This window comes from Grammomys surdaster, unplaced genomic scaffold, assembly GCF_004785775.1.
Source record: "Grammomys surdaster isolate TR1022 unplaced genomic scaffold, NIH_TR_1.0 98, whole genome shotgun sequence".
Taxonomy (NCBI): Eukaryota; Metazoa; Chordata; class Mammalia; order Rodentia; family Muridae; genus Grammomys; species Grammomys surdaster.
In genome coordinates this window covers 12,121,458-12,149,061 of record NW_021604577.1, presented here as the reverse complement: position 1 = coordinate 12,149,061, position 27,604 = coordinate 12,121,458, and the positions used below count along the sequence as shown (strand labels likewise).

The 27,604-nt window shown below is 44.1% G+C and overlaps 2 protein-coding genes across 2 annotated transcripts in view; one reads left to right on the top strand and one right to left on the bottom strand.

Annotated features, from left to right (window-relative positions):
- The first annotated feature begins 7,734 nt into the window (after positions 1–7,734).
- Pax9 (paired box 9) lies at positions 7,735–24,831 on the top strand. Its single transcript, XM_028781684.1, has 4 exons — positions 7,735–7,911; positions 8,615–9,241; positions 12,019–12,161; positions 21,828–24,831. Exons 1-4 carry the CDS (start codon positions 7,908–7,910, stop codon positions 22,080–22,082), a joined length of 1,029 nt encoding a protein of 342 aa, XP_028637517.1. The 5' UTR covers positions 7,735–7,907; the 3' UTR covers positions 22,083–24,831.
- Positions 24,755–27,604, bottom strand: part of Slc25a21 (solute carrier family 25 member 21) — a 449,914-nt gene continuing 447,064 nt past the window's right edge. The window contains exon 10 of the mRNA XM_028781691.1: positions 24,755–26,091. Coding sequence (XP_028637524.1) covers positions 26,030–26,091 — 62 coding nt within the window. The 3' untranslated portion in view covers positions 24,755–26,029. The remainder of the gene's footprint in view (positions 26,092–27,604) is intronic.

Sequence of the window (27,604 nt, the reverse complement as noted above, 5' to 3'; positions counted from 1 at the left end):
AAAAGAAGATTTAGATTTGTGGAGTGGTGTTTGTGTGTTTTCCTTAAGCTTCGTTATTTTTGTTTTCAATTGAAAACTACTTGGGGTGTGTGTCCCTCAGTGATTTTCCCAGAGTTCCCCTTTCCTTAGTAGAGGGGTGGGTTTACTATCTCCTACTCACTTGAACTGCAGCCTACCTCCTCCACCAGAGTCTTCTGCAAGGAAGTGGGGAGATCAGCTCTTTAGCAGGGACTGCTTGGCTGGAATTTTTAGACAGGCTTTGGCAGAAGAAAGGTTTTCTCTGGTCTCATCGAAGGGAGTTTCCTGGGACAGACAATCTGGAATAGAAGGTCCTACCCGCGCCTGTCCAATCTCCAGTGAGAGGCAAGGCCAGGCAGCAAGGAAGACTGCGGCTTGTTGGCACCTGGCTGGAGTTGTTGCAGGTGGGTCACCTGCTATTGAAAAGCTACTTCCGGCCTCCTACAGGGCTCAGGTGACCCACACCAAGATGCAGGCTGAGACATCCTAGTCTGGACGGGAATTTCAGATGGAAATACCTGTTTGAAACGTCCTCAGCTCAGTCAACTGGGAAGTGACTTTACTCATCTCCAAAAAGAAAAAAAACAAAAACAAAAACAAAAAACAACAACAACAAAAAAAAAAAAAACGAATTCTCCGTGATCCACAGCTAAAACAAGTCTCCCAATTCAGGAAAGATCTCTGCCTGGAGGAACCAAATCAAGGCTTTCTATTCCCTTGATTGACACTTCTCCCAGAGCTCACTAAAGTAATTTTATCATTATGTTTTAAACATGAAATAGTTCATTTCTGCGCTGTCTTCATGGTAATGTAAAGAGGGAAGGACTTGAAATGGATTTTCGATGCATCTTCAGGAAAGGAAAGCGGTGGTAGCAGGAACTCTGCAGAGAAAGCAGCTAACGTGCACCTTCGGGTCACTCGGGCCCACTAGCTGTGTTTAATGATCAGTTCTAATTTTATTGTTTCTAGTCACCTCCTGATTTTGTTCCCACTATAGTGCTCTTTAAAAGAAACACACCGAAATACCAGTACAAATCCCCAGAAAAGCAAAAGTGAATGCTTTCTGTGCTTGAGTTGACCCGCTAAGAGGCACATCCCGTGGACACGTCATGCCAGTCACAAAACAAATTGAGCTGCAGAACAAAATTTCTTCTGATCCGATCTTGATCCTCTTTTTGCTATGAGGCTGGGCACCGATGGAAGATGCGTGGTACCCTTTCTGGCTGCACTCTGCTTTCTTGCCCTGGCTTACATTGTCCTAGGAAGAGACAGAACAAACAGCTGGAACCCAAGCTCGCTTTCTAGCTCTTTTCTGGTCAACCTTGACCTATTCAGCTGGCATTCTGTCCATAGTGAGAAGTCCCAGGAAGCAGGTCCTCTTTGACAGGCTCTGGAGTTTGACTTACGGGAGGTTGTCTTTCCTAAGATGTGGAGAGAGTAGGTAGTGTTCACTCTCATTGTAGACACCTGCAGTATGGAGTCTTTTCTTCTTTTCTGGGGCCTTTAGTAATGAGCTATTCCCGTAGAGTGGGGAAACCGGAAAGGGCAAGGATAGTAGGAGCCTAGCGGGGCTTCTGACTCTTGCTTAATACGTAATGCGATCTCATTTAAATGTCTTAGGTGTTCACGTTTGATGCGTGTTTTATCCGTTGTAAAGCCCACTGCCTGCTGTGGCCTCCTACCAAATAGTGGGATGAGCTAGCAAAGAACCGGTCCACCATTCTCTTCCCTTCCTTTAGCGGAGCTTCTTTTCAGTTTTTAGCTTTCCCGGCCCATAGAGCAAGGGCAACAGCAAATCCATGACCCTGAGTGACCCCCGAGGGCGGTAAAAGATCCTGCAAGATAGGGTGCAGGAGGGAGATAAGTGTTTCCGTTAACGTGAAAAGATCGGTGCTTGGGGTTTAACGCGATGGCTCGTGACGAGGCACGGTGCGCGACTTAAAATTCAGGTGAATTGAAGCCTTCAATTTTCAAACGCCCTTCCCAGACTTGTCCGCGCTGGATGCAATCCCGCGCCTGTAGGTGGCGCTGCGATGAGGTGCCTGGGTAAAGAGAACCCTGTCTGAGGTCTGAAAGACATTAAAGGAAAAAAAAATCGGAAGAAAATTTCCACAGCTCCCTTTCTGCCTCTCCACCTCGGCCTGCTGCTTTTATTTCGGGGAGGGGGGTAGCGGAGACAACACCGCGGGACTCTGAGCTCTGCTAGGTGAGAGAGCACAGAGACTGTTGGACGGAGAGGTCCAACTTCACTGTCCAGCGTCTAGGTATAAGGACAACATCCTGTCACCAGCTGTCCGGAGGGGACGCGCAGTGATTTACTCCCAGGTCGTTGCATCAAGGAATATGCTAGTGACTGACCTGATGCTTCTTGCGAGCTGACCTTCAAATGCCGTAAATGAACCTTCAAATGCCACAAATCCTGTCTAAAGTCATTTAGTCCTAGGTCAACAGTTCGTGCCCATCCAAAGCTTGGGTAGTCTAGGCCTGCCACCCGGCCCTAATACAAAGAAGCGCTCTTTGAATACCGTAGCCTGCGAGCAACCCTGACCACCCAATAACCCTGCATAGAACATAACCTGACCACAGTAACCCGCACTTAACTCCGGCCTTCACAAGTGCTGTCCTGAAACCAGAACTAGAGGTGCGGCCTGGTTCTCCTTTATCTTTTCCAGACGGCTTTTGGCTAATCGGGTCTTTCCAGGAGGCTGCCTCATTGCGTTAGCACAACAAACTCCAGAGGGGAAGCTCGCAAACCACTGTACTAAACGGCCCGCAGTTTTGCTCCCCACCCCCAACTCCCCACCCCCAGCTGCAGCTCTCAAAGTCGAGAGGAAGCTCAAGGTCATTGAGTGACTGAGGCCAGCGTCCTCACCGTCATACAATCACTACTAAAATTGCAACCCCGGCAAAAGCGAGGTCCCCTCTGGACAGTTACAGGGTCAGCGGGGCCTTCCGGCACCCCCCCGAGACTCCTCCCAGTCGCTATCCCTCAGTAGAGACCTGATTCATGCGTGCACTTGCTGTCCCGCAGCCACAAGTTTTACCCCAGGAACAAAAATGCGTTCTCTTTCTTTGGATGCTCTAATAAACAAACGCAATCGTACCACAGTAGGCCCAAAGGCGTCCTTCTGAAAGCAATTCCACTGTAGAAAACTGAAAAATGGGTGTAATTTGCGTTCAGAAAGTGATGTTAGGGTCACGGCAATTTCCCGGGCCGTTATTTATTTTTGCTTTAAAGACTTTAGGGAAGATTTGCTTATAGACTAGGAAACCTTCCAGTATGAGAACCCCAGCAACCCCGCTCGCCTTCAACGCGGGAGGGGGGAGTGAAGGTGGAGAACAATTACTGAGTGACGCTAATATGGGGAAACTGAAAAGAAATGTCGATTGTTTTTATTGTAATAGAAGGAGTGAGCAAACAGAAAAACCAACCCGGGCTGATCGGAAACAGGCAGGCGGAGAATGAAAAGTGGGTTTCAGGCCGCGACAGGCCCCTCCCTCCCCTGGCCTGGGAAGGAGAGAGCCGGCGCTAAGCGCTCGCCGGACTCCAGCGCTGGCTTCTCGCGACCGTCCAGCCCCTGCGCGCTAGGGACGTCTTCCCAGCACCTTGCCCATCCTCCCGCAGCCTCACCTGTCGCAGAGGAGGAAAGCCTCTCGCTATGCGAGATTCCTCCATCTGGTGGAAGGCTGACCAGCCAGGAAGCAACGCTTTGGGAGTCCTTGGGCTCCACTTGGGGGTCCCCTGAAACTTCTGGCTGCGCCGGTGCGACCGCAGCGCCGTCGCAGGCGAGCCAAGGTCAACAGGTCAGTGTGCGCCCCCCTCTTGAGCTACCCTGCCCTTCCCTGGCAGAGGACCCCTGCAGGCTGACTCTGTCCTTATTCCCCAGTAGTTGTTTCTTCTGGCTGCTGCCACCCGCGGCTTGGGACATTGATTTGCTAGGCTAGCCTTCTTGGGTGAACCTAGCCTGGCCGTGAGTGCGGGGATGGGGTTGGGGGAGGCGCCGGTTGCCCTAACGCTTACTGGGGAGCTTGGTGGATGTGCTGAGCACAGACCCTGCAAGGCTGGCCCTACTTGGGAGGCCAGATCCTATAAAGCCTAGTTACCCCCTTTTTTTGTCAAGTGCAATGCCACACTCACCTAACACAGGCGTGCTGTAAAGAAACTCAGTCTCTGCCTGAAAACTTCCCCCAGATAGCTGCAAGAACTCACAGTACTCTGAAAAAAAAAATGTCCAGGAGCTGTCCTGGACACTGCTTCCCAAGGAGCGTCGGCAGGGCATAGTGATCTAGGCCTTGCTTGACCCAGCATGCTCCTAGCAGGGGACAAGTTTCAGAGCTGGGCGCCTAAGTACTCTGCTTTAACTCCTGTGTTCACTACAACCTCGGGAAGTAAAAGAGACTCTTCCATTCTCGCGCCTCCCTCTCGGTCGTCGTTGTCGTCGACCTGACCTACGTGGACACAGACATGGTTCTTAAGTACTCACCGAGATCAAACGAGGGCTCCCCGAGTGCTCACGCACAGTCTAGAGTGCTGCCTTCCGATGGCGGCAGCTGCCCGGATGCTTTGTGAGCGGCGGTGGGAAGAGCTAGATTCCACTTCCTGCATATCTCTCCTCAGACCTCGCTGGTGCCCAAAGGGGCTCGGTGCACCGCAAGTGGCCGGCCCGTGGCATTGGGACCACTGACAGATTTATGAAGACTTTACAAGCATCTAGCCTGGGTCGTTGGAGCCAGGGTTGAGTTCAACAGAGGAGGAGAAGCCCCAGGGATAAGGCTCCGCAGCGGTGTGCGGGCCTAGCTGCCCCTGAATCTCTGGTTTGGCTTCCACACTGGGCTGCCCGGTGTCAAGTGTGTAGAATCCTAGCGTAACCTCCTCCTTCACACCCTCTGGTCCTCCGGCTTCCAGTCTCTTACTGAGTAAATATTTACCCAGAGAAGGGGTCGCCCCAGAGGAGGCCTTAGCGCCTAGGGGAAGGCTTTTCGTTTCCTTCTGGCCTGAGCCAGCTGCAGGCCTTTCTGGTTATGTTTTGGTTTTGGTCTTAGGTTTCTCCGTTTAGTAGAAATTCTCCTGATTCCTCTACGACCTCCTGGATCCAGATCTCAGTGACCAGGGACCCTGTAACTCAGTGACCCTTGCTCTGTCTTGAAGTCCTTCACCCCGTGTCCACTAGGGCTCACTGGAGGGCTCTCTTCTTCTCTCCAACCCTCTTTTACCCATTTCTTCATTCCTTCCTCTCTCACCTCACACATCTTCTCTCTTCTTTCTATAAGACTCCAGGGATCACCGTCTACTTTGCCCCTAGGATACTGCGTGCCTTTGCTTGGGAAGGGAAGTTTCCACACTGGCCCCTTCTTGGAGATAGCCTGACTTTCTATTCCAGCATCTTCGGTTCCTAAGGTCCCTAAGCACTGGGTTGTCATGGGTGCTTAGTGGCCCAAAGCGCCTAAGGTTGATTCATTCTGTGCCCTCAAGAATATTCTGGTCAGTGGGCTTGAGGGACACTGAGGAGAGGATCTATCTATACCCAGGAAAATGCTACCTGCGTATGTCCAGGGAGATCACCAACAGTCAGGTCCAACAGATAGAAAACTATTGATATCCGTAGATCTGAGAGAGAGAGAGAGAGAGAGAGAGAGAGAGAGAGAGAGAGAGAGAGATGCGACAGCTAAAGGGGGTGGCGATGGATGCGGTGTACTAAACTCCCAAGCTAAAATGCTAGACATACATTTCTCTTGATCACTCCGGATTGATGAAGCTAGATTCTCATTAGGACACCACACCTCGCCGGTCCATACAGGCTGGGAGGGCTGTCTCTGTAAACCAGTTAAGAAGGGTGTGAAATACTCAGTGGATGCACCGAAGTAGAGCAAAGAGCACACTCAGGGGACACAACTTGCGCGGGTTTCTGTGAGGATGAAGGGTCCTCATCAAGGGGCAGGACATACTCTTTCCTGTGCACAAGTCTCAGGCAAAGTTCTGATCTCCACTCAGTCTCTGAGTCGCAAGTAATTTATACTATAGCACTAGGGCGGGAGGGGAGGGCTTTTGATATCTTGGTTTTCCTTTTTATAAAGCATGGGACTATGCAATACAAGGATTGAGCGGAGACAAAGATAAAACCACAAAGTCTAGCCCTGAAATGACTTTGAACATCTGAAACCAACAAGTAAAAGGGGGCTGTATTCAAGTATTTCTATTCGTGAAACCTTATTGTGAAATACTTGACTGCAATAAAAGGCATTTGAAGTAATCTTTCAATCCTTCACAGCTCAGTAATTTGAATTCATAGTGTACACCCAGCACAGAAGCAGGCACCTGGAGATCAGTGTTCGGGTCCAAGACCGATTACTAGATGTCCTGGGCTCGTGTCATTTACTGGTGAAGATCCGGGTCCGTCTGATTTCTTTGTGTGCAGACCTAAAGCCTCAGGAGAGTGCGCGCATCATCCTACATCCTGTGTGTAAAAGAGAGGCCAGTGTGATGGAGACGCAGTAATATCATCCACTTTCCGGTGTAATACAAATGCTCGAATTCATTTACAGTGTTTCTCTTCCTTATTTTGTTCACACTCGTCATAACCTTGTCTCCATAAATAGATATATTTCCCTGTCCCAAATCGTTCTATTCTTTTCGGACTTCGGGTGATTGAAAGTGAAAATCCTTAGGTAGGCAGAACCACACCATCTCTGGTAGCTAAATTGAAGTCGCAGGGAATTACACACAGATGCTCAGAGGCAGTCTCAGCGGGTATCTCCGCGGGGCTGTCTTTCATATTTAAAACCAAACCTTTCAAGGTGGCTCACTGGTGTTGAGAACCCTGGCAATTCTAACACACGGAAACCACGACCTTGCGTTCTGGGTGAGTGGAGCGCAAGGCGGTGGGGTGGGATGGACGTGGCCTCTGCCACCAGCGCTCCGGGTATCAGCCTTCCTTCCCGGTGGAGGTCCTGTGCTCCTCTATAGTCTGGCTTTTATTTTTATTTTATTTTATTTTATTTTATTTTATTTTATTTTTCCTCACAGCACCCGGCCTCTGCTAGGATCTTGCTTGGCTGAGGTTTAGCCTCTCATTAGGGGACTAACCATTTCGGGCGGGTACGGGAAGGAGTCTCCTGTCCTTACATTTCAATCGTCTCCTCCTCCCGACCTGTCTTCTGTTCTCCCTATCCTGAGTGCACTGGAAGGAGGGAGAATTTGTGGGCAAGATTCTGACAGTCCCCAAAGGTCAGCATGGCAGGTAGTTCTCAGTCATCCTCGTGCCCAGGAGCTCCCTTAACGGCCGTGCCCGCTTGCTCCCTTAGCGCCCTAACCTCCAATTTGAATTTTGACAAGTCCATCTCTTCCTCCAGAGGTGTTCTAGGTCTCTACTCACTTAAAGTCATTCAAACCGAGACCAAAGCTTCCGTTCGCTTATTCAGCATTTTTTATCAGCTTGATTTTGCACTCTGTTTGCGGCGCCCCTGGGAGGACGTCAAACACTCTTATTCATTGTATTTAGTCACCCAGGTGCGGAGCCAGCCAGAAACAGACGGCGGAAGGAGTTTCCCGGACTGAGCTGTCACTCACCGACCTGCACCAATTGCAACGCAGATTGCCCGCGGGCCCACCTCTTTTGGGGTGTGTCACAAGTGAGTGATAGACTGAGCTGCCCGGCCCTGCTGAGCCCAGCCCACGTTGCTGCTTAGATTGAAATGCAGAACTCAAGCCTCTTTCAGCCGGGCACAGACTTCCTTTTACTCTTTCCTCTGGCACTCTTGTCGCCTCCTCCCGGGGAGAAGCCAAGGCACCCGCGGCTTGGAGCAGCGACAGTCCGGCCCAGTGAGAGCGAGGAAAAAGTTTCTTTCTGGGAGTGCGGAACTGGGGCCGGGTTGGTGTACTGCTCGGAGCAATGGGTGAGTGGCTGCGGGGGGACGATGTCAGAAGCGAGGAGGGAGGGAGCGAGCAGGCGAGGGCTAGAGGGAGGGAGCAGAGGCTCGCGACCGCGCTCTATTGACTCAGACCGCGTCCCTACGAGCTGTAAGAACACGCCAAGGGTGTTGTGGGAGCTACCGGGTGGCAATTGATGTCATGTTCCGATTTTAAGAGGGCCGTGGCATTGACGAATCTCGCAGCCCCAGTGTCAATCAGAGTTTTGTTGCACACGTGTTTACGCATGCAAGCAAAACAGAACAAAAACATCCCCCCCCCACACACACACACCAGCTTTCCCTGGACTTCGGCTAACCCCGCTGAAGGGAGAGTTAAGGCGGTGGAGGGGAGCAGGGGCCGAGCCTTTTTGTGCCAGACAGGCAAAGAGGGGCGCGCTGGAGCCTCAGGACCGGTTTCCCCGCCTGCTTCAAAGAGTTTTGGGTGTCCCGAGTTGCCCTGGGTCTCTCTTTTTGTTTGTTGTTGGGAATCGCAAAGCAAAAGCGAGATCTGGCCGCAGCTTGTTTTGGGCCGTTTGGCTCAGGCCGGAACAGTCTGGTTTCGGGGCAATCCCAGTCCTTATAGGAGGGTGTCATAGCCCTGCCCCTGGACGCTCTTGGAGGCCGAGTGGCAGGCGGCTGTCCCAAGCAGTTGGTGCGCGTTGTGGCGCGCTCTGTGGTCCTTTTGCAGAGCCAGCCTTCGGGGAGGTGAACCAGCTGGGAGGAGTGTTCGTGAATGGAAGGCCGCTGCCCAACGCCATTCGGCTTCGCATCGTGGAATTAGCCCAACTGGGCATCCGACCTTGTGACATCAGCCGCCAGCTAAGGGTCTCGCACGGCTGCGTCAGCAAGATCTTGGCGCGCTACAACGAGACCGGTTCGATTTTGCCGGGAGCTATCGGGGGAAGCAAGCCCCGGGTCACCACCCCTACTGTGGTGAAACATATCCGGACTTACAAGCAGAGGGACCCAGGCATCTTCGCTTGGGAGATCCGGGACCGCCTGCTGGCGGATGGCGTGTGCGACAAGTACAACGTGCCCTCGGTGAGTTCCATCAGCCGGATTCTGCGCAACAAGATCGGCAACTTGGCCCAGCAGGGTCATTACGACTCCTACAAACAGCACCAGCCTGCGCCGCAGCCCGCGCTGCCCTACAATCACATCTACTCGTACCCCAGTCCCATCACGGCGGCAGCTGCTAAGGTGCCTACCCCACCCGGGGTGCCGGCCATCCCCGGATCCGTGGCCATGCCGCGCACCTGGCCCTCCTCTCACTCCGTCACGGACATCCTGGGCATCCGTTCCATCACCGACCAAGGTAAGGAGCTCAGAGGCAGCGTGCCAAGCGCAGTGAGTTCCTGCACGCGGTCGGGAAGCCCAGTACCTTCGGCCTCTAGCGAGTGTCTATCCCACCACCTGTGGTTTTTTTCTTTTGGAAACCTAAGGAGTCTTCCCAGGGGGTGTCCTGATCTCATTAACTTGAAACTCTGGCCCCTCTGTTTCCTTGCCACACACAGTCTCCAGCCTCATCTCATACCAGACCCATAACATCCCCCCCCCCCACATCCCCAACACATGGTTCGCATTTTCCACCCTCCCCCGCCTCTCGCGCACTCAGCCTCTGCCCGGCTAGACTGTTTGGAGAACGCAGCCAGCCGATTTGGGGAGCACAAGAGGAGGCCCTAGCAGGCTTGGGGCTGCGGGCTGTAGATAGCCACTGTCGGCAGCTTGCCCACGAAGCAGATGCAGCAGCTACGAGTCCCGCACACTCTGAAAATTGTATTATTATTCTCGGATTCTGGCAATCAGGCCAAATTTGCTCAGGCAGGAAGTTCAAATGTCACCTAATTGGTTTCATTCTTATGCTTCACTTCATTTTCCTCGGAAACGGAGGTTCGGGATCTCTCTCTCTCTCTCTCTCTCTCTCTCTCTCTCTCTCTCTCTCTCTCTCCTTACCTCCCCACCCACCTCCGTTGACAGTCGTTAATTATCAACCTAGTAGTTAAGGTGACAATTGCTTGGTGATTCCTCCTTGTCCTTTTTGGCTGGCTGCTGTCTGTGGTTCTCCCCAGCCTCCGGCTTTCCTTAGGGTCCTTGGGAATTGGGAAATGCTAGTGGTTGCCGGTCCCTTTCCTGCAAAGTTACCAGCAATGTTTTTTCCCTTTATCTGCCGAAACCTTGCTCTGTCCTGGACGTCTTTTTTGACTCTTCAGAAAGATCTCCGCCTGCTGTGTACCGTACAGTCCGGCTTTCCTGGGAGACTTGAGTTTGTTTTCTTTTTATTGTACTGTTAAAGATAAACTTTAAAAGACATTAGGGTTTTTCTTGGTATTGGGAGAAAAAGAAAGTTAAAATCTTTTATTCCCTTAACCTATTGGCTAATTGCTCAGTGGAAGGTTTAAGACAGGCAGAGGAAAAATTAAATAGGAAAGAGGAAGACATTTCCCGCTAATTTCCCGCTTTTTGCATTTCCCACCACATTAGCACAATTACCTTTTAAAGTAATTCAATCAGTGCCCGATTTCCCATCTTCTTGTCTTCTGACTGAGAATTGACAAGAATAAAGTTCTGGGTTATTTGGAACTAGTTGGAACCTTTCTTGGAGACGTTGCCCTTGATTTATAGGATAAACTGACCTCACTGACATTTAAAGGAAGTCCCTGTTCTTGGGAAAGTGTGAGATCAGCAGAAATGGGGGCTCACAGGGGGATCTCAATTTCTTAAGATAACTTCAGGCTTATGCCCACCGTCTGCCTTTTGTCTGGGACGGCAAATACCATCAGGCAGTTGGGAATCAGCGATGGCTTCCAGGTACAGAGATGGGAGCGCAATCTACTTCTCTGGAGTGGGAGGCAGAGTAAAAATAGGCTGACAGTCGAAAAGAAAACTTTTCACCTCTGGGAAATCCTGCAACCAGACCAAATGTCAGGTAGGGAAGAATTGGATTATAGAAGGCAGTGAATGAATCCCCGTAGATACTGTTGTCTATTTGTGATATCACCTTTAAGCAAACAGGGTTCTGACAAATTTGTGCATATAAAAAGGTAATTTCTCCAAATGACTGCTCTCTGAAGCACCTGTATCAAATGGGAGTGTGTAAAATCTTGTATAAGCGACACTGTCAAACGTCTACACACAGGCCCAGAAGCAGAATTAGATGCGTGTAGTCTTCAAATATCTTTTTCCCAATATGCCTAACTTTAGATATTACGACAATCTTTTTCTTTTATTTGTTTTTGGTCTGAATCTCCTTTAAGAACCGAAAGTTTGGTAGATGGCTTTGTGCCTTTTTCTTAATGTTAAATTCTACTTTCATTTTCTTGGTCAGAAGCAGAGAATGCAGGGAAGTCCTGTATACATATGATGTGGGAATCTGTGGGCTATATTTTGCATGTGTGTTGTAGGCATCTCTTAGTTATTTGTTTGCAAAGGACTTCGCAGGCCTTTTGTTCTGTCATATTGACATAGCTATCATATCGCCACAGTGTAGTCAGCAGTTTTCAGCCTATCTCTGAGCATCAACAAGGTCGCACTTGGGCCAGACCTCCTCCCTCCCTCATCAGCCCTCCTCAACGTCAGATTTTTGCCTCTCTCCTTCAGTAGGGACAGAGGTGAGGAACAAATATCCCACTTCGTAGGTTTGAGATTTATTTCTGTTTGGGAAAAAAAAAGCCTCTCTTTCAATCCGTTCCCTGGGCGATCAAGAAATGAGAAAGGTAATCTAATGTTAGCTTAGGAAAGAAGGAAAGGAAAGGAAAGGAAAGGAAAGGAAAGGAAAGGAAAGGAAAGGAAAGGAAAGGAAAGGAAAGGAAAGGAAAGGAAAGGAAGAAAGAAAGAAAATTTAAAAACAAAAAACTTCCGTCAGGCGTGGGTGAAACTTAACTCAGAGGCCTACTTTCAGGCCATTAATATTTCTCCAGGCCCTAGACTGAGAACTAAGGAGTCTGCGCTTAGGCCCAGCGTCCCTAAGAGGCCTAGTGCAGGAGAGTTGACTAAAGGTCTTAGCCCAGGACCTTTGTGGTTAGGGATTGAGTCTTGTCTCAGGAGGGGGGCACAGGTTGAGCCCCGCCTGAAATCTCTCTTCCACCTTCTCAGGAGTGAGCGACAGCTCCCCCTACCACAGCCCCAAGGTGGAGGAGTGGAGCAGCCTAGGCCGCAACAACTTCCCTGCCGCCGCCCCGCACGCAGTGAATGGATTGGAGAAGGGAGCCTTGGAGCAGGAAGCCAAGTACGGCCAGGTGAGGAGAAGGCTTGGCCAGGCGGGCTGCCTGGTGTGAGGCATTGGGAGCTGAAGGACGCCTCGAAGGGGAGAGGTGGATCCTGGGTTGGCTGAGTCTGGGCCGAGGGCTGGGTAATAGCCTGGCATCCCGCCGCGCCTGTGGCCCCCAGCCCTTCCAGCCCAGCCGGGTTCAGTCGAGCCAAGGCCGAGCTCTAGCACGACCAGGCTTTGAGGATCAGAGCGGCGCCCCGCTAGCCGGCTGCGCCTGAAGGCCACAAGCCAGAGTCGCAAGGCTTGTGGGAGGCTGCGGGTCCTGTGCACACACAGCTCCTGTGCTTCCAGACACTAGCTTGTCCGGCGAGAATGGAAGAGGGGCAACCAGATAAACGTAATAAAGTTACCATTTCCCGATTAAAGGTCACATCGTAATTTCCCAGGGGAGGTTAGTGAGAAAACCTCAAATTATACGGACTGGCTGTGGACCGTTTAATTCCCCCTCCTGCCCCACCCCATCCCCCCCCCTCTACTCTCTGAAAGAAAATTTAAAACACTGGTGTTTCTTTTTTCCCTGCTTGAGAAGAATTAAGCAACCGGCACACAAAAGTGTGAGCCCGAATTCGTCAGTATGCTAGAATGAAGAGTTCAAAACTCAGATGGCAAAACTTCAAGGCAGTGTACCGTATCCCTGAAGTAGACACCACCTCCAAAGCTTCAAAGTAGTTAGTCTTATTTTAAAGCCTTAAAACTTTTTATGACTTCTCAAAAATCAGTTATACTTATTGGAATTTATTATTCTTATCTATTGGGGGGGATATCCTAATTATCATTTTCCTTAACAAATTACATTTTGTTTTCCTCGTCTCTCTCAAGGTTTGTCAGAATTCATTAGTAGCTAATTTCCTGGCAAATGTCACCAAAAACAGCAAGGAGAGAGCGAGCCGCTTTTCTAAGTCTGGTTCCACTGTAAAGAATACCCATGAGGTTTCTATAAGCAAATTCATCATTTTCTTTCGCAAAGACCTGCCTGTAACTCTCAGCTCACAGAGCGGTGGTGTGCACCGTGATTAGAAGCTGAGTAAGCGCGCAGCTTCTTAAGCAAGCTGTTTACCCATTTAGAGCCTCTTCATTTTCTTAGACTTTCTTCATTTTCAAATTAAGGAACTAGTAGTCCCAAAGTCAAGAGTCAGTACTCTTAGGAAACATTCATTCAGTACCCCCTGTGGCTAAAAACGGCAGTGACAGGCGGGCTTCTTACAAGTGATATTCATAATATGCATTGTTTAGAAAATCCATAGTAAGAAACATTCTACCAAGCACTTGTGACAAACAATAGAAAGTGTACACAAAGCATGGGGAACAGTAGCAGGTATTTAACAGGGACTCAGTGCTGTCGTGGAATCACATCATGAAGTTCAGAGTTCAAAATCAGCTCGAGTTCCCACAAGCAGTCAGTGCACACCGTTTGCATAAAAAAGCAGCTTCCTCACCTAAAATCTTCATAGGCCACTTTCATTTCCCTCTCCTGAATGATGCATCTGTCAGGGAAGCTTGGAAGGGCTAATTATAATTATAATATGCTTCAAAACTAAACTTACGACTTATCTAAAAATAAATAGCATTTCGAGGAAACGCTGTTTCACTAAAAATCGTTCACAAAGAAATTTAAAGTAGTAAATGATGTTTTACAAAAGCAAATAATTTAAGGAGAGGGGGCAGACAAATAAATGTTGTTCTAAATATTATAATATTTAAGAGGACAGGCTCCCAGATAAAAGGATACTTATGTCAAGTTAATATTTAAAAAGCTCTTACTGTAGCGTTATCCCATTCTGCCATTTAGGTAGATAATTCAACTGATACACAATCATAAAACCTTCAGACTTCCTAAGCACAACACGAATCAGTGGATACTCTTAGAATGAAGGCTGAAGATATGTTGAGAAGACAAACACTTCACTTAGACATTAATTTGGTGTAAAATTACATAAAACTCATAAGAACTAAGAACACATAGAATTTTCATATGTGTGTATTCCTCTTGAAATATTCTAAAGTAATTTTAATTTTACAAGTCCCCTCTGCCCCCCCCAAACTGTTGTCAATATATTCTGATAAAAAAAAATTAACTCAGGTATCATTTGCCCCTTTGGCCAGCAAAAACTTGAAAGTCCTTGAGAAAGGAAAGCTGAAGAAATTTGCTTATAGTACGTTTGCAGTTGTGACTAATTCCTTTAATGCTAGTTTCTGGTGTGCACAGGAGAGAGATTGAGATTTCAGACTCAGCTTAGAGCATGCTTTCTTGGAAGACACCTGTAAAATGACTACAGAACAAGCTGGAAACTCAGCACTGATACTATTGGTCACCATGACCTAGACTTTCTATTTTCAGTAAACTGCAAAGATGCCCCATTGTCAGGAACCAGGACTGCATGCACATTTTAGTCATACGTGTACCTATTCACTGTGTTTGAAAGTTAGTTTGAATGTCCAAATTTATCTTACACATTAATGTATTGTAACTTACATGGACTCCCGTTCAGAACTCTTTGTTGACTAGGATAGAATACTTACTTATCTTAGATTTTTCAACTACATTTATAAGTAAGGAAGTACATTGAAAGGGAGGAAATCCTTATTCTCATCTGTGAGGGGAAACAATGTTTACTTGTTCTTTCTATTCAGCTAAATGAAAGCACAAAATTTTGACTTAGCGTGATCAAGTGGATAAAAGTGAACTGGATAGACATAGGCGTTGAGCTGTATCTGTTCTTTTCCATGGAAGTTTGGTGAATTAATAATTGATTTTATTCACACAGTTCATAAATAAATGCATAGTTTATGAAAAGTTTAATCTACACTGGCGTGTTTCCTTAGAACAAACACGTACTATTTACCTGGTAGGCTACCGTAACAGGAATGATAGAATTACAGATTCTCAGTATCTTCATTTTGGGGTTAAATATGCTAATGGAGACAGGAAATTTATTATAATATTAGTTAGCAGTTGAGATGTTAGAAATAGAGAATAGTCTATGAATACTTGCACTAAAAATGTTCTGAGTTAAGCGAATTGTGACAACAGCTTAATTTTAAAATGTAGGTTAACCTGGAATTCTCATAAAGCATTCATTTGTGGATTATTTTAAATGATGACACACTTGAATCTTCTTGAATATCATTTCCTAGTGGAGAATTTAAAAGCATTGTTTGATAATTAAAAAACAAATAAATCCAAAAAATATTTAAAGCTTGTTTTTCAGAACACACTGTTTTCATGAAGGTAAAAATAAAGCTGTGTGGGATTTTCTTCACACCAAACAAAGTTAACTTTTGATAAATTAATTTATAATTTTTGTACAGAATGAAACTTTAGGTAAATGGCCAGTGATCTTTGAGCTTCATCATATTTATGAGAAACATGGTCTGATTTTTAATTAACTTTCAGCCTATAGTATTTTAAAACAAACTTAATAATAATTATATATCAGCAAAATGTGTCATGTGAGATAACAAAAAAAGGCAGTTCAAAAGACTAAACTCAGTGTCACTAGATGACAGGATTGTAAATGTTTTTTTTATTATCTTATGGTACCTGAGATGATTGACGTTTTAAATGATTTTGGTCATTGTACAATGTACACATGTATAGAAGCATCACACTGTTCCGATGCATATAATTTTTGTTGTATGTCAAGAGAATACAAAATAAAATTAAACAAATCGATGTAAGGCTATATCAGTTTTAATAACATTTTAGACATTAAAATTTAGGAAAAAATTAGGTGTTACACATTTACCACATTTCCTATTACCTAGAGACATTTGCTCCCGCGATAGGATCACTAAAAGTCATTCTCTTAGATGAATATTGAACCCTGGTTCTCACTGTCACTTTATCTTACCAGGTTTGTTTTACTAGGGTCATTACAAAATAAAGAAGGGGAGAATGGCAGTTAGAAAGATAATCTCAGAGAAATAGTTTCTCAAAAATACCTGCTCATTTTCAGATGCAATTTTGTTTCTTGTTTATAAAACTGACATTGTAAATATATGTGAAGCACAATTGTTTTTTATGGCCGAATATATTTTATCATAAAAGCCTGGGCAAACTCATGTCATCAGAAAGAAAAGAACACATGGATTTGATGAGTGGCTGACAGACAGACTGTGAGCAGAGAGTCTGGCATTCGGCTGTTATTTGCATTTTCTTCAAGAGAGAAAATGTTGAGTGGACAATTTCCAGAATTTGAAAAATGATCTTTATCTTCTAATTTCTAGACACTTGCCATATCAGTTTCTTCTTCTTTTTTCTTCTTGCTCCTTCTGCTCTTCCTCCTCTTCCATTTCATGCTCACAAGTGTTTGGACACTAATGCATTCCCATCTTCTCAGAGGTGGAGGAATACATGGAACAAGCATAAATCAAATAGTGAAGGGCTGGTTGGAACTCTTATTTAGTTTTGCCAACAGCTTTATTCTTTTAGCTTGCTTGGAGCAAATGCTTGTCCTGTGATAGGGTGGTGGTGGTAAACGCTTCATTTTGTTCTTAGAACAAGAGAATCATATCTTTTGCATTCACAAGTCTTCAGTAAGTCGCTTACAAAATGCTTCTTGTGGGTCCCATTTTGTGAGCCTACAGGGTGAGTGAGGCAGGTCCCTGTCCTCCAGCAGTCTGAAGGTATGGTCGTGTGATCACTTAACCCGAGCTGTATTACACCATCAGTCTTTTCCTAGATTTCTTCTAGTGCTCATGAGATAAAAACCTGTCTTTTCCTGAGACAAATAAACATAGAAAACTTACTTTTTCTGGGACATGCAATTTATCTGTTTCACTCTGTAGTAGTAAATCTCATTTCCAAAATGAAGTGGAGGGTAGCTGTCTGTGAGGAGGGAGGTTACAGACTTCTTTCAGAGAAAAGAATTCCTACTGCTTTCTTGGAGGGTCTATGTGAAAAGGGGGTCGATGGGTTGAAGTCTTATTTATGAAATATTTAGGCAAAGTCATTTTCAAAAATGAGATTTCTATTGCATTCCTATTGCAGGGTTTCATGTGGAAAATTTGTTTACTTTTCCCCTGGGATTCCGTATGTTGTTTGATTTATAAATCATATTTACAATCCAATTAAATAGTGTAATTTAACATGTTTGCTCCTACTATATTTATGGTATACATTTGGGAACCTAACTAGCTTTTTAGATTAATTACGTGCCCTTCACTGAAAACATTGAACAGATTTGGGGAGTTCACATTGAAGTTTACTCCTTCACAGGAAAGCATAAACAAACACCTGAGTTGGTTTCCTTTGCTGTGGAAAATTTTACCCTTTCTGGGATTTCTTTATAAAGAACATTCACTTTACCCAGTAGAGATTTATTACTTTTGCTAATTTCATATTTCAAAATTAATAGTGAGAAAATTGGTATTTATTGAGACACTGGAGTAAATGAACAGTAAAGGAGGCAGGGGCATTTGTGTTTTCTTGCTTATTCCCCCAATCATTTCCCCTAGATTTTGAAATTTGAACACCCAACAGCAGAATGAGACATTAAGACAGTCCCCCACTCCATGTCCCAGTCAAGTCAGACATGAGTTACTCTTCTAAGGTTGAGGGTTTCTTATCCTTCTCTTCCTTCAAGTGACCACTGTGTACCACCACACACACACGCGCACACACACACGGACACACACACACACTGAGATAAAGCTACCTCTTTGAACTTGTTGCTCTCTCCTGGGTCTTTCTGGAATACAGAGGGAATTGAACTACTACACTGAAAGCCAGTAAATATGGTGGTATTTTGAGAACCTTGAAATATTCACTATTACTACACATAATGACATCAAGCAACGTTAGTATTTTAGGTATGAGAACTCAGGTAGATATAAAAATTCGTAGGATATTGTTACATTTGATAAATGAGTAAGGTTATGGAACAAATATGAAAGTAAATCTTTGGCTTCTTCGTGAGGAGAGCATGATCTGAGGTGAGAGTCTGAGCCAGTCTTTCTGAGGTCATATTTGAGGGGTACGGTGACTTTGGGCACACATAAGTGGGCCCATGTAAGCAGACTACAGACAGAAGAGCACAATAGCTCATGGCGCATCACGAGCGAGGTGTAAGCAGTAAGTTCTGCTCCTTGCATCCCACCAATAGGACAACAGTGATAGAAAATGGAATCCAACAACAGATATTTTCTGCTAGATAGATCATTATTTTGCCATGCATATTAAATCTTTTGGCATTAGGTACCAGATGTAGAGTCATGTCTTCTATCATTTTAAAATTAATTTTAATATTTTCCTCCTGTGTTGGAGATTGAACCTGGGGCGATACTGAGCTATAGCTGTTGGGGTGTACTACCAGACCCTAATATTCTTATTTTGTTTATCTGGGTGAAAATTGGTCCTAGTAGTATGAAATATTAATTAATGTTAGACAGGGCCAAACACAGATGCGGCTACATTTCCATAACACTACTTGGATGATTACATTCCAAACTAATTTCCAACACAGTTCTGAGAAAATAAAATAATAAGATAATGAATAATAGCACTTAGAGCGATAACCTCTGTGCAATGCTAGACTACACTCCACCTGCTCCTGTAATTTGATGGCCACCTAGATTTTCATTCCCCAAGAACTCTATAAAGTAAGCTCCTTTGAGACATAATTAGTTATTCTTAAAAGGGGGACACAAAGTATTTTTCATCTGAAAGATAAAAAGATCTAATAAAGAGATTCGAGTTCTAGGAGAGGAAAGAATTGCTTAATAGTGCTGTAGTTTGAGGATGAATCTCACCTCCATCTGACTGTCTAGTAAAAGCACCGTGGTAGTGTAGAGAAGACACTATAGCATCAAACAGGAGTGGCGAACTTTACATATACGGCTATCGACTTTCTAACTCACCTTGTAAAGAAGAATTTCAGTTTTATTGAATAACGATATGAAGTCATTTTAAAAATTGTTTTGAGCTTTATCTAAAAGGATATCATTCAATATTAAAATATATTAAAATATATTTTAATGCCATCTTGATATAGTAGTGTATACCTGTGATCTCTAGTTCGAGGGTTAAAGGGCATGAGTTTGAGGTCAGCCTGGGTACCTAGTGAGACCTGTTTAAAACCAAAAACAAAAGCTGAGCACAACAGTACATATGCCTTTAACTCCAGCACTTGGGAGGCAGGCAGAGGCAGAGCCAGAGGCAAAGGCAGAGGCAGAGGCAGAGGCAGAGGCAGAGGCAGAGGCAGAGGCAGAGGCAGAGGCAGAGGCAGAGGCAGAGGCAGAGGCAGAGGCAGAGGCAGAGGCGGCAGAGGCGGCAGAGGAGGCAGAGGAGGCAGAGGAGGCAGAGGAGGCAGAGGAGGCAGAGGAGGCAGAGGAGGCAGAGGAGGCAGAGGAGGCAGAGGAGGCAGAGAGGGGGCAGAGGAGAGGGGGCAGAGGAGAGGGGGCAGAGGAGAGGGGCAGAGAGAGAGAGGCAGAGAGAGAGAGGCAGAGAGAGGTAGAGAGGCAGAGAGGCAGAGAGAGGCAGAGAGGCAGAGAGGCAGAAGCAGAGAGGCGGAGGCAGAGAGAGGCAGAGAGAGGCAGAGGCAGAGGCAGAGGGGCAGAGAGGCAGAGGCAGAGAGGCAGAGAGGCAGAGAGGCAGAGAGGCAGGGAGGCAGGGAGGCAGGGAGGCAGAGAGGCAGAGAGGCAGAGGCAGAGGCAGGCAGATCTCTATGGTTTGAGGCCAACCTGGTCTACATAGTGAGTTCCAGAACAGCCCTAGCTAACAAAAACTCAAACAAAAACATTTAAATTCCAGTTGAACATTACATTATATTTTGATATATGTTATGTTGTAATTGTAATAAGTTAAGCAGTTTATAATGAGCTATTGTTTTTTTCTCTTTGTGTGTGTGTGTGTTTTAGAGAACAGGTTTCTCTGTTTAGCCTTATCTGTTCTGGAACTTACTCTGTAGACCAGACTGGCCTTGAAATCTGCCTGCCTCTGCTTCTTGAGTGCTGGGATTAAAGGTGTGGGCCACTACTGCCAGGATGAGCTATTGTTTATTAATCTTTATAATTTTATAAGATATGTTGGATATTTTTAGGTGTCTGGGACATAGGTGCTCAAGGATCTTTTCTTTTATCTTCCATTTTTAAAAGAGTATACAATGACAAACAGAAGACTATAAGACATATGTTCTTGTAGACCAAAGATATAAGGTGAGGTTTTTATCAGAATCTATGAGTAAGGCTAATGTACATCTATATATAATGTACCATACACATATGTGCATGTATATAAGTGTGTATAGACATTCCTTTTACATTCAGAAAATAGACTTTTAGACATCACCATTATGCTCTTACAGGGGTGGAAGTAAAAATGATGACCAAATGTGTTAATTCAAACATAATGTCTGAAATGGAGTGAAAAGGGACACAGCTTATCAATGGTCTGCATGGTTGGTGTGTACATAGTCCTGAGTACATGAAATACAAGCATCGTTTATGTCCTAACCTAATTAAACACAGCATCTAAAATGTGTCTGACTTACTGAGCCCTGTGGATTAAATCACATTTTCTAATGCAATTCCAGCATTTATATTACTTTTTCTTCAGGAAATATGTTGACATGTTAGTCATGTCATTACCGGGAAACAAGATTTACTCTTTATCTTTAAACAGAGTAGAAACTGGGAGGAAAAAAAGATCCACTTGAAAAAGGGTGGGGAGCATCCATGCCAGAGAGGGATTAGAAATCAGGCTGTTTTGGTGTTGTTAATAGTAACGATACCAACAATGATTTATTGGACGCCGAGAAAGCACTGGTTTCCAGGAGAGCCTGCCTGCCAGAGCTGCTGCATTTTGTTTGCAAACAAAGATTTCACATTAAATTCCTTTAAAGAGATTTGTCCATATGGCTTAAAAAAAAAAAAACACCTGAACTTTGCAAATGCAAAATTTCCAATTCAAAATTGTACATATTCATTCATATTTGTGGAGAAAATTTCCTTTCTGATTATGAAAGAAAAATACATTCCCAAACTTAAAAAAAAAAACTTCAACCCAAAGCAACAATAAGAAAACCAATAGCAAAAACCCTTACTAGAAAAAAAATCCCAATTTTACATGTCCTTGTCCAAGTGGCATTTTCAACATGACATCTTGAAATATGGCCCATGCCTTATTTAGCAGAAGATTTGTTTGTTTTGAGTTTCTAACACAGCAACCCACACTTTGTGCCCTTCTCTCCTGGAAATGAAAGCTTACACGTGAGACAGGTCTGTCACAAAGCTTCAACCAAAGAGCCAAGCGCTGGCAAGTGCCCGGAAGGCTGACAGGCAGAGCAGTGCTGAGCAGACGTCCAGAGGACTTCTCAGTTGACTCTTCCTCACCCTGCTTCTCCTTCATGTATTTGTAAATCACAAAAGTAAGAATGAATTTTTTTCTGGTTTTAGCTTCCAAAAACCGTCTTTAGAAAGAACAGCGTCTTGTTGAAAAGCACTGTGTTTAAGTAGCAAGACGGGATACCCTTAGGTCAAAGTAAGGTTAAAAGGAAGTCTACGGAAAAAAAAGACAGCCCAGATGTAGAGCCAAGGTATTGTTAACTCATTTAGATTTTTTTTCTGTGTTTAAGGACTGGTGAGATGTTGAATACTGTAATGTGATTGTCTTTCGTTTCTTCTCTCTTCCTCTCAGGCACCGAATGGTCTCCCAGCTGTGAGCAGTTTTGTATCGGCATCCAGCATGGCTCCTTACCCTACACCAGCCCAAGTGTCACCCTACATGACCTACAGTGCTGCTCCTTCTGGTTATGTTGCTGGACATGGGTGGCAACATGCTGGCAGCACCCCACTGTCCCCCCACAACTGTGACATTCCCGCGTCGCTGGCTTTCAAGGGAATGCAGGCAGCCAGAGAAGGTAGTCATTCTGTCACGGCCTCTGCACTCTGATGGGAACTTCCACTTCCAGCTGCCACGCTCTGGTCTCCCCTCTCAGCACACCCCCCACCCCCTTCACACCCTACCCCTCCAGTGGTTCCGCTTTAGCGCCTCAAGAGCTGGCGGCTTGGATTCATAATCTTTGTGCTGATGACACTTAAATATTTCTTGCTGTAACTTCCCTCTTTCCAGGAAATCTGCCATAACTTTAGGATTTAAAAACAAGAACAACTCTAAAGATTGAATGAGATGTTTGTGTTGCCCGCACACTGTTTTAACACAGTGAGAAACCTATTCCCCTCAAAGGGCTTATGGGACTTTGTAGACCTGTCTTTGGTAAAACCACACATGTATATTTATTCTAAATCAACCTGAACTTTTGAAACGTGCAATTGTTGAGATTTTGCAAAATCAATAAAGGAAAACAGATGTAGAAAAAAAAAAGGTATGTGATACCCTCTAATCAAACAAGGTGACCAAATAAGCCTTAATTCACCATTAGGAAACCAATCAATAACTGACTTGTGTGATCTTTTGCTTCTTTTTAAGAGATGATGTATTTTGTTGAAAATGTGTATAGAACTCAAGCAATATTGGAATTTTGCTCCTTTTGTTGTTTTGACTTGGTGCCTAATACAGCAATGTTTGTATTTCTATGAGCTTGTAAATACGGACTGTGGATGTCTTCATTCCATGGGTACCCACCCTTCCACCAACACCTCTCTCCTATCTTTCTTTCTTTGCAAAGGTGACTTTCTGGAGATGTATTTGTCTCTGTTTGGTGGTGGACCACTTGGGGTCCTGGACCTGGATGTGCCCTCAGGTTGTGTGAATTCAGTAAAGGCTTCAGCAGCTCATGAAGGATACTTTCTTTCTATAGCAGAGGACTCAGAACACAGATAAAACAAGCCATTGTTTAGTTTGTATCCCAGTCAAACAACACATGTCAAGCATAGGACATGTAACAAGCAGAGGCTGTAACATACCTGTTCCACAATGCTTTAACGGAAGTCACTAGAAACATGTCTAATGTGAAATGGGTTTTTTGTTTGTTTTTATTTGTTTTTTATTTTTATTTTTTCAAAGACACTTAAAATGAACTTTATATGATGGAAAACCACTGTGAAATGAAATTGTACTGTTATTGTTGGCTTACCTGTGTGTTCAGCAATCTCAGCCCCAAATTACCTGGTAACTTAAAAGGAAATGGAGAATTCTTCTCTAATGAATGTAGTAACAATGGCTTGCTGTGAAGTTTACATTCTGTTCTGAAGCATGTTTCACGTGTAGGTCAATTGGTGTTGGTATGAGAATTATAAATGCTATTTAATTTTTAGCAAATTCTTTTTTTTCATTTATGGAATTACAGAAGAGAGATTAGCTGCTAAGCCTTTCTAGACCAATTTGATTTTTACTTTAATGTTATGAATAGAGTTACAGGACATGCATATGTGTGTGTGACCATGTGATTATATGTTTTATTTTATAATAGTTCGTTTTCTTGGGCAAGATTCCACAGTTTGCATTCCTTCTGCTGCTTGGCAAAATAGGGTTAAAATGAACTTTCAGAATATTGGCACCATTCATCTATTGAGACATCAATGCACTGAGGGGTGTCTTGGTATTAATTCCACTCAATAACCAAACAGGTACGGGAATTTTGGTACACAGTTGTGTTCAAGGAAGTAGGTTCTCCCTGATTCCTGCAATCAGCTTATAGAGTTGTCTTATAATATGTCTTATAGAGAGCTTCATACTGCATTTCTTTCTAAAGTAACCAACACTCATTGCTACAAATAGGATTATAACCTTAGGAGAAGAGTGAGCAGAAGGAGCTGATGAACTCTCAGGGCCATAGACTCCCTTTGATCTTGTAAAACTCCCATTGACAACTGGCATTCCCCGTGTGGTGAGGAGACAGACTGTCACCAAATGGCATTAATATCCAATCCAATATTTTGGTGGGGACTTTCAAATCACGCAGTACAGAAACTTAATTGCCTTCCAGAAAATCTGACTTAAGGTACAGAATTACTCTATATCTAATGTTTTTAGGTGACTGTTTGGGGTATCGTGAAATAGCAATTGCTTGTATGGAAACATAACTGATAATGTTATTTTCCTTATCTAAGTTAAGAGATCTTATTGTTATTTATGTTTTCTGGTTTTTGTATTTTAAGAAATTAATATTAATGGTGTCAGAGTTTTCTTTTTCATTCTCACTCCTCTCTCCAGGTCTTTTATTAATCACGGTAAATCCACATGGAACAAATTGTAAAAGACAACTGAAAGTCCAAACCTTGTTGGCTATTCATAGCTACTTATAACTCGAAGGCATGTTAACAACTAAGAACAAGAACTCAGTGAGGTAGGGCCTGCTAGATCTTCACACCTGTTGCTATTAACATTAGCCTCCTCCTGATGCTCAGAGGGGGACATTTTCTAAGTTGGCACATGCACTCTTCAGAATTCCCTTTCTGCCCTGTTCTATGCCTTTAGCCCTCCCACAGAGGGCTCTAGAGTGCATCACCTTCACGGACAGAAAGCAGCCATGCAACGCAGACCCACTTTTCCTGTTCATGGCTTTCTGTTTTTTTTTAAATAACCCACATACTGAATATTGGGCTGAAATACAAATGAAAAAAAAAACATGTTGGAAAAGATGTACAACAGAAGGCTATGTATGTATATAGAGTATGTCAAAAGCCTTTTATTTTTATACTTCAGATGCTCTAAATTAATAAATACAAATAATTACCATGTCATCTTTACTGTTTATTTTCGAAATGTTTTGCTGAGATTGCCCCTTGTAGAAACACCTCACAGGAGTAGTAAAGAGCAGGTGTCGTCTAAAACATGTTGAGATTTTCTTCTTGACCTTAGCTACTAGAGAAGTCTTGTTACAAGGTGCAGACATAAAAATAAGCTTCGGGTGGTACATCAAGACCAAAAAGCTATCTTTTTCTTTTTGGAGTGAATATTAGTGCACAAGTACTTGGGAATACTAAAGAATGTATTTTCACTTTTGAAATGTTTGCCATTTAGTGTAGACATTTTAATATTCTAAATAGTTAGTTTTATACTTCAATATGTGACTTAAACCCGAAAATCTGGAGACAGTTTTATTTCCCTGTACTCTTTTTAACGATGGGTGTTTGGAGACAAGCTCAGGCAACAGAGAGGGGTCCAGAGTACATCCAATTTATGACCTAACACCCCCCCCAAAAAAAAGAAAGAAAAAGGAAAAAAACCCAAACAACTCAGTAACAAATCTTGTTTTTCAAAACGAACTATGTAAAAGAAAGTCTTCAAGTAGCATGATTTTAAAATACCCACTTAAGTCACCAAGTGAAATATAAAATACATTTAGGGAAATAGAGCCTGAGGGTGTATTAATTACTAAAGAAAACCAATAGACTCACATTTTAACTCAGCACTCACAAAATTAAACATTCTTAAAAGGCTGTTTTGGTGTATTTAAATTTTTTCTTACTTCTCTTTTAAAATATGATTTATGGAAAAGTAGTTCCTTATAAAATGTGTTTAAATTTTGACTTATACCTCAGTCTTTGAATAATTCTCAGGAAATTAGCTGCAGAACAACTTATTTTCAAGAATTTACAGATTTATAGACTTCTCAGAAAAAGTATTAATCGAGTTTTCATGGTGAAGCAGCTTGAGTCAGATACTCTGCATAGCTTTCATGAACTGTATCTGAGCTCTACCCTATGGATCCCTAACTTACAAACCTTACTGCTCCATGTTTCTTTCTCACAGTGTTATGTACACGGCCCAAACTACCATGTCAATCTGACTAAAAAATTACAAAACATCGGAATAGGCTTTGCTCCTGAGCAGGCTGTCTTCCCCTCCTAACGGGTGTGTCTAGCTTGTCTTCTTTTCGTGGGGCTGCAGATCGCATCTCTGTTACGTCAAGGGGGAAGGCGCCTCTCAGTCCATCACCAGTTCTCCTGCAGCCACGCATAGGTATGTTCATACACCAGCAACATCACCGCACCGCCTGGAACAGAAGAGAGTTGCATCTCATCACAGTCCTGGGAAGGGGCATGGATGCTGCTCCTCTCACCCCAGCCCTTGTGCCATCAAATCTCAGGGGGCTTTATCCAGGAGGCTGGGGACTTTCGGAATCATCCGTGGCTCTGCTACACAGATAGAAAGTGATTATGGAAAATTCTCAGGGCAAAAATCATGACCATCTTGAGTCTCCGAATACATTTTTCCCTCTGTGAGTTTTTGCAACTTTCATCATTTCTCATCAGATTCTTTTTCAAGAACTTTCAATATTTTTTTTTAAAAAAGTAAATAAATAAAGACATATTTAGTCATATAAAAGCCTGGTACTTCTCTGCAGATGAAAATGTTCAGATAGCTCATATTGAGGCAATAGATTTCTCTTTTCCAGACATAATTGGCATCTTCTTTGGGTGTATTCAAGAAAGAATTCTCCAAGACCATGATTTGACAGATGAGTCTGGCTTGTAAACTGAATTGCGTTGTTTGAAAGTGACTTTCTGAATATTTTAAAATTCTGTTTTTTTTTTTAAAGGAAGTTGGAAGCTACGATTATTCTACATATCTGCCTCAAATATACAAATTTGAACTTGGAAATTTGGAAGTAGAGTGGAGTGGCACGGGACTGCCCTTTATCATAGATGAGAATGTTGTATAGCTGGCTGTGAAGGGGCTGGCGGTAAACGTAGACAGGAATTCATGTTTATGAGTGACTCAGGAGTGATTCAGGGGAGTAAGCTCAGAGGATACAGGATTCGTGCACACTGGGGAAGCCATCTGCCTAGCTCTCTTTCTGTGTTCTACCTGATAAAGCAAATAGGATGTATCCTGTAACTTAGAAAGGCCTAACTGTGTGAGAAAAAAAAAAGTTACAAACCTAAATGTGAACAAAGACTCTGAGCATGACTGAGAAGAGGCTTGGCTGAGTGAGTAGAAGGTTGACTTATCTTGGAAAGAAAAGGAACTTGATTTGGATCTTAGCTATTTTGCAAACACTGCCATATAATTTTTTTTAAAAAAAAAACTACCGGCTGTACATGTTTATATAACCATAAACGAAAGATAATTATCTGCCTGTAATTTTCATTTTTAACCCACGGAGATACTCTACTAAACCCCTGTCAGCTGATATAGCTCTCCTGGAGTTCTAAAACTACAAACGAGTAAACAAACAAGTAGTCCCACGGACAGTTGTTAATGCCTACGTAATCATGAAATTTACTTTTACTAACTGCTCACAATATAAAGCACAGACACACATGCACACACATGTACCCCCCCCACAGAGACAGAAAGACACAGAGAGACAAAGACAGACACACATATACAGAGACAGACAGACATTCATACACACAGAGACAGACAGACAGAGACAGACACACACAGAGAGACAGATACATATATACAGAGACAGAGACAGACAGACATTCATACACACAGGGACAGACAGACAGAGACAGACACACACAGAGAGACAGATACACATATACAGAGACAGAGAC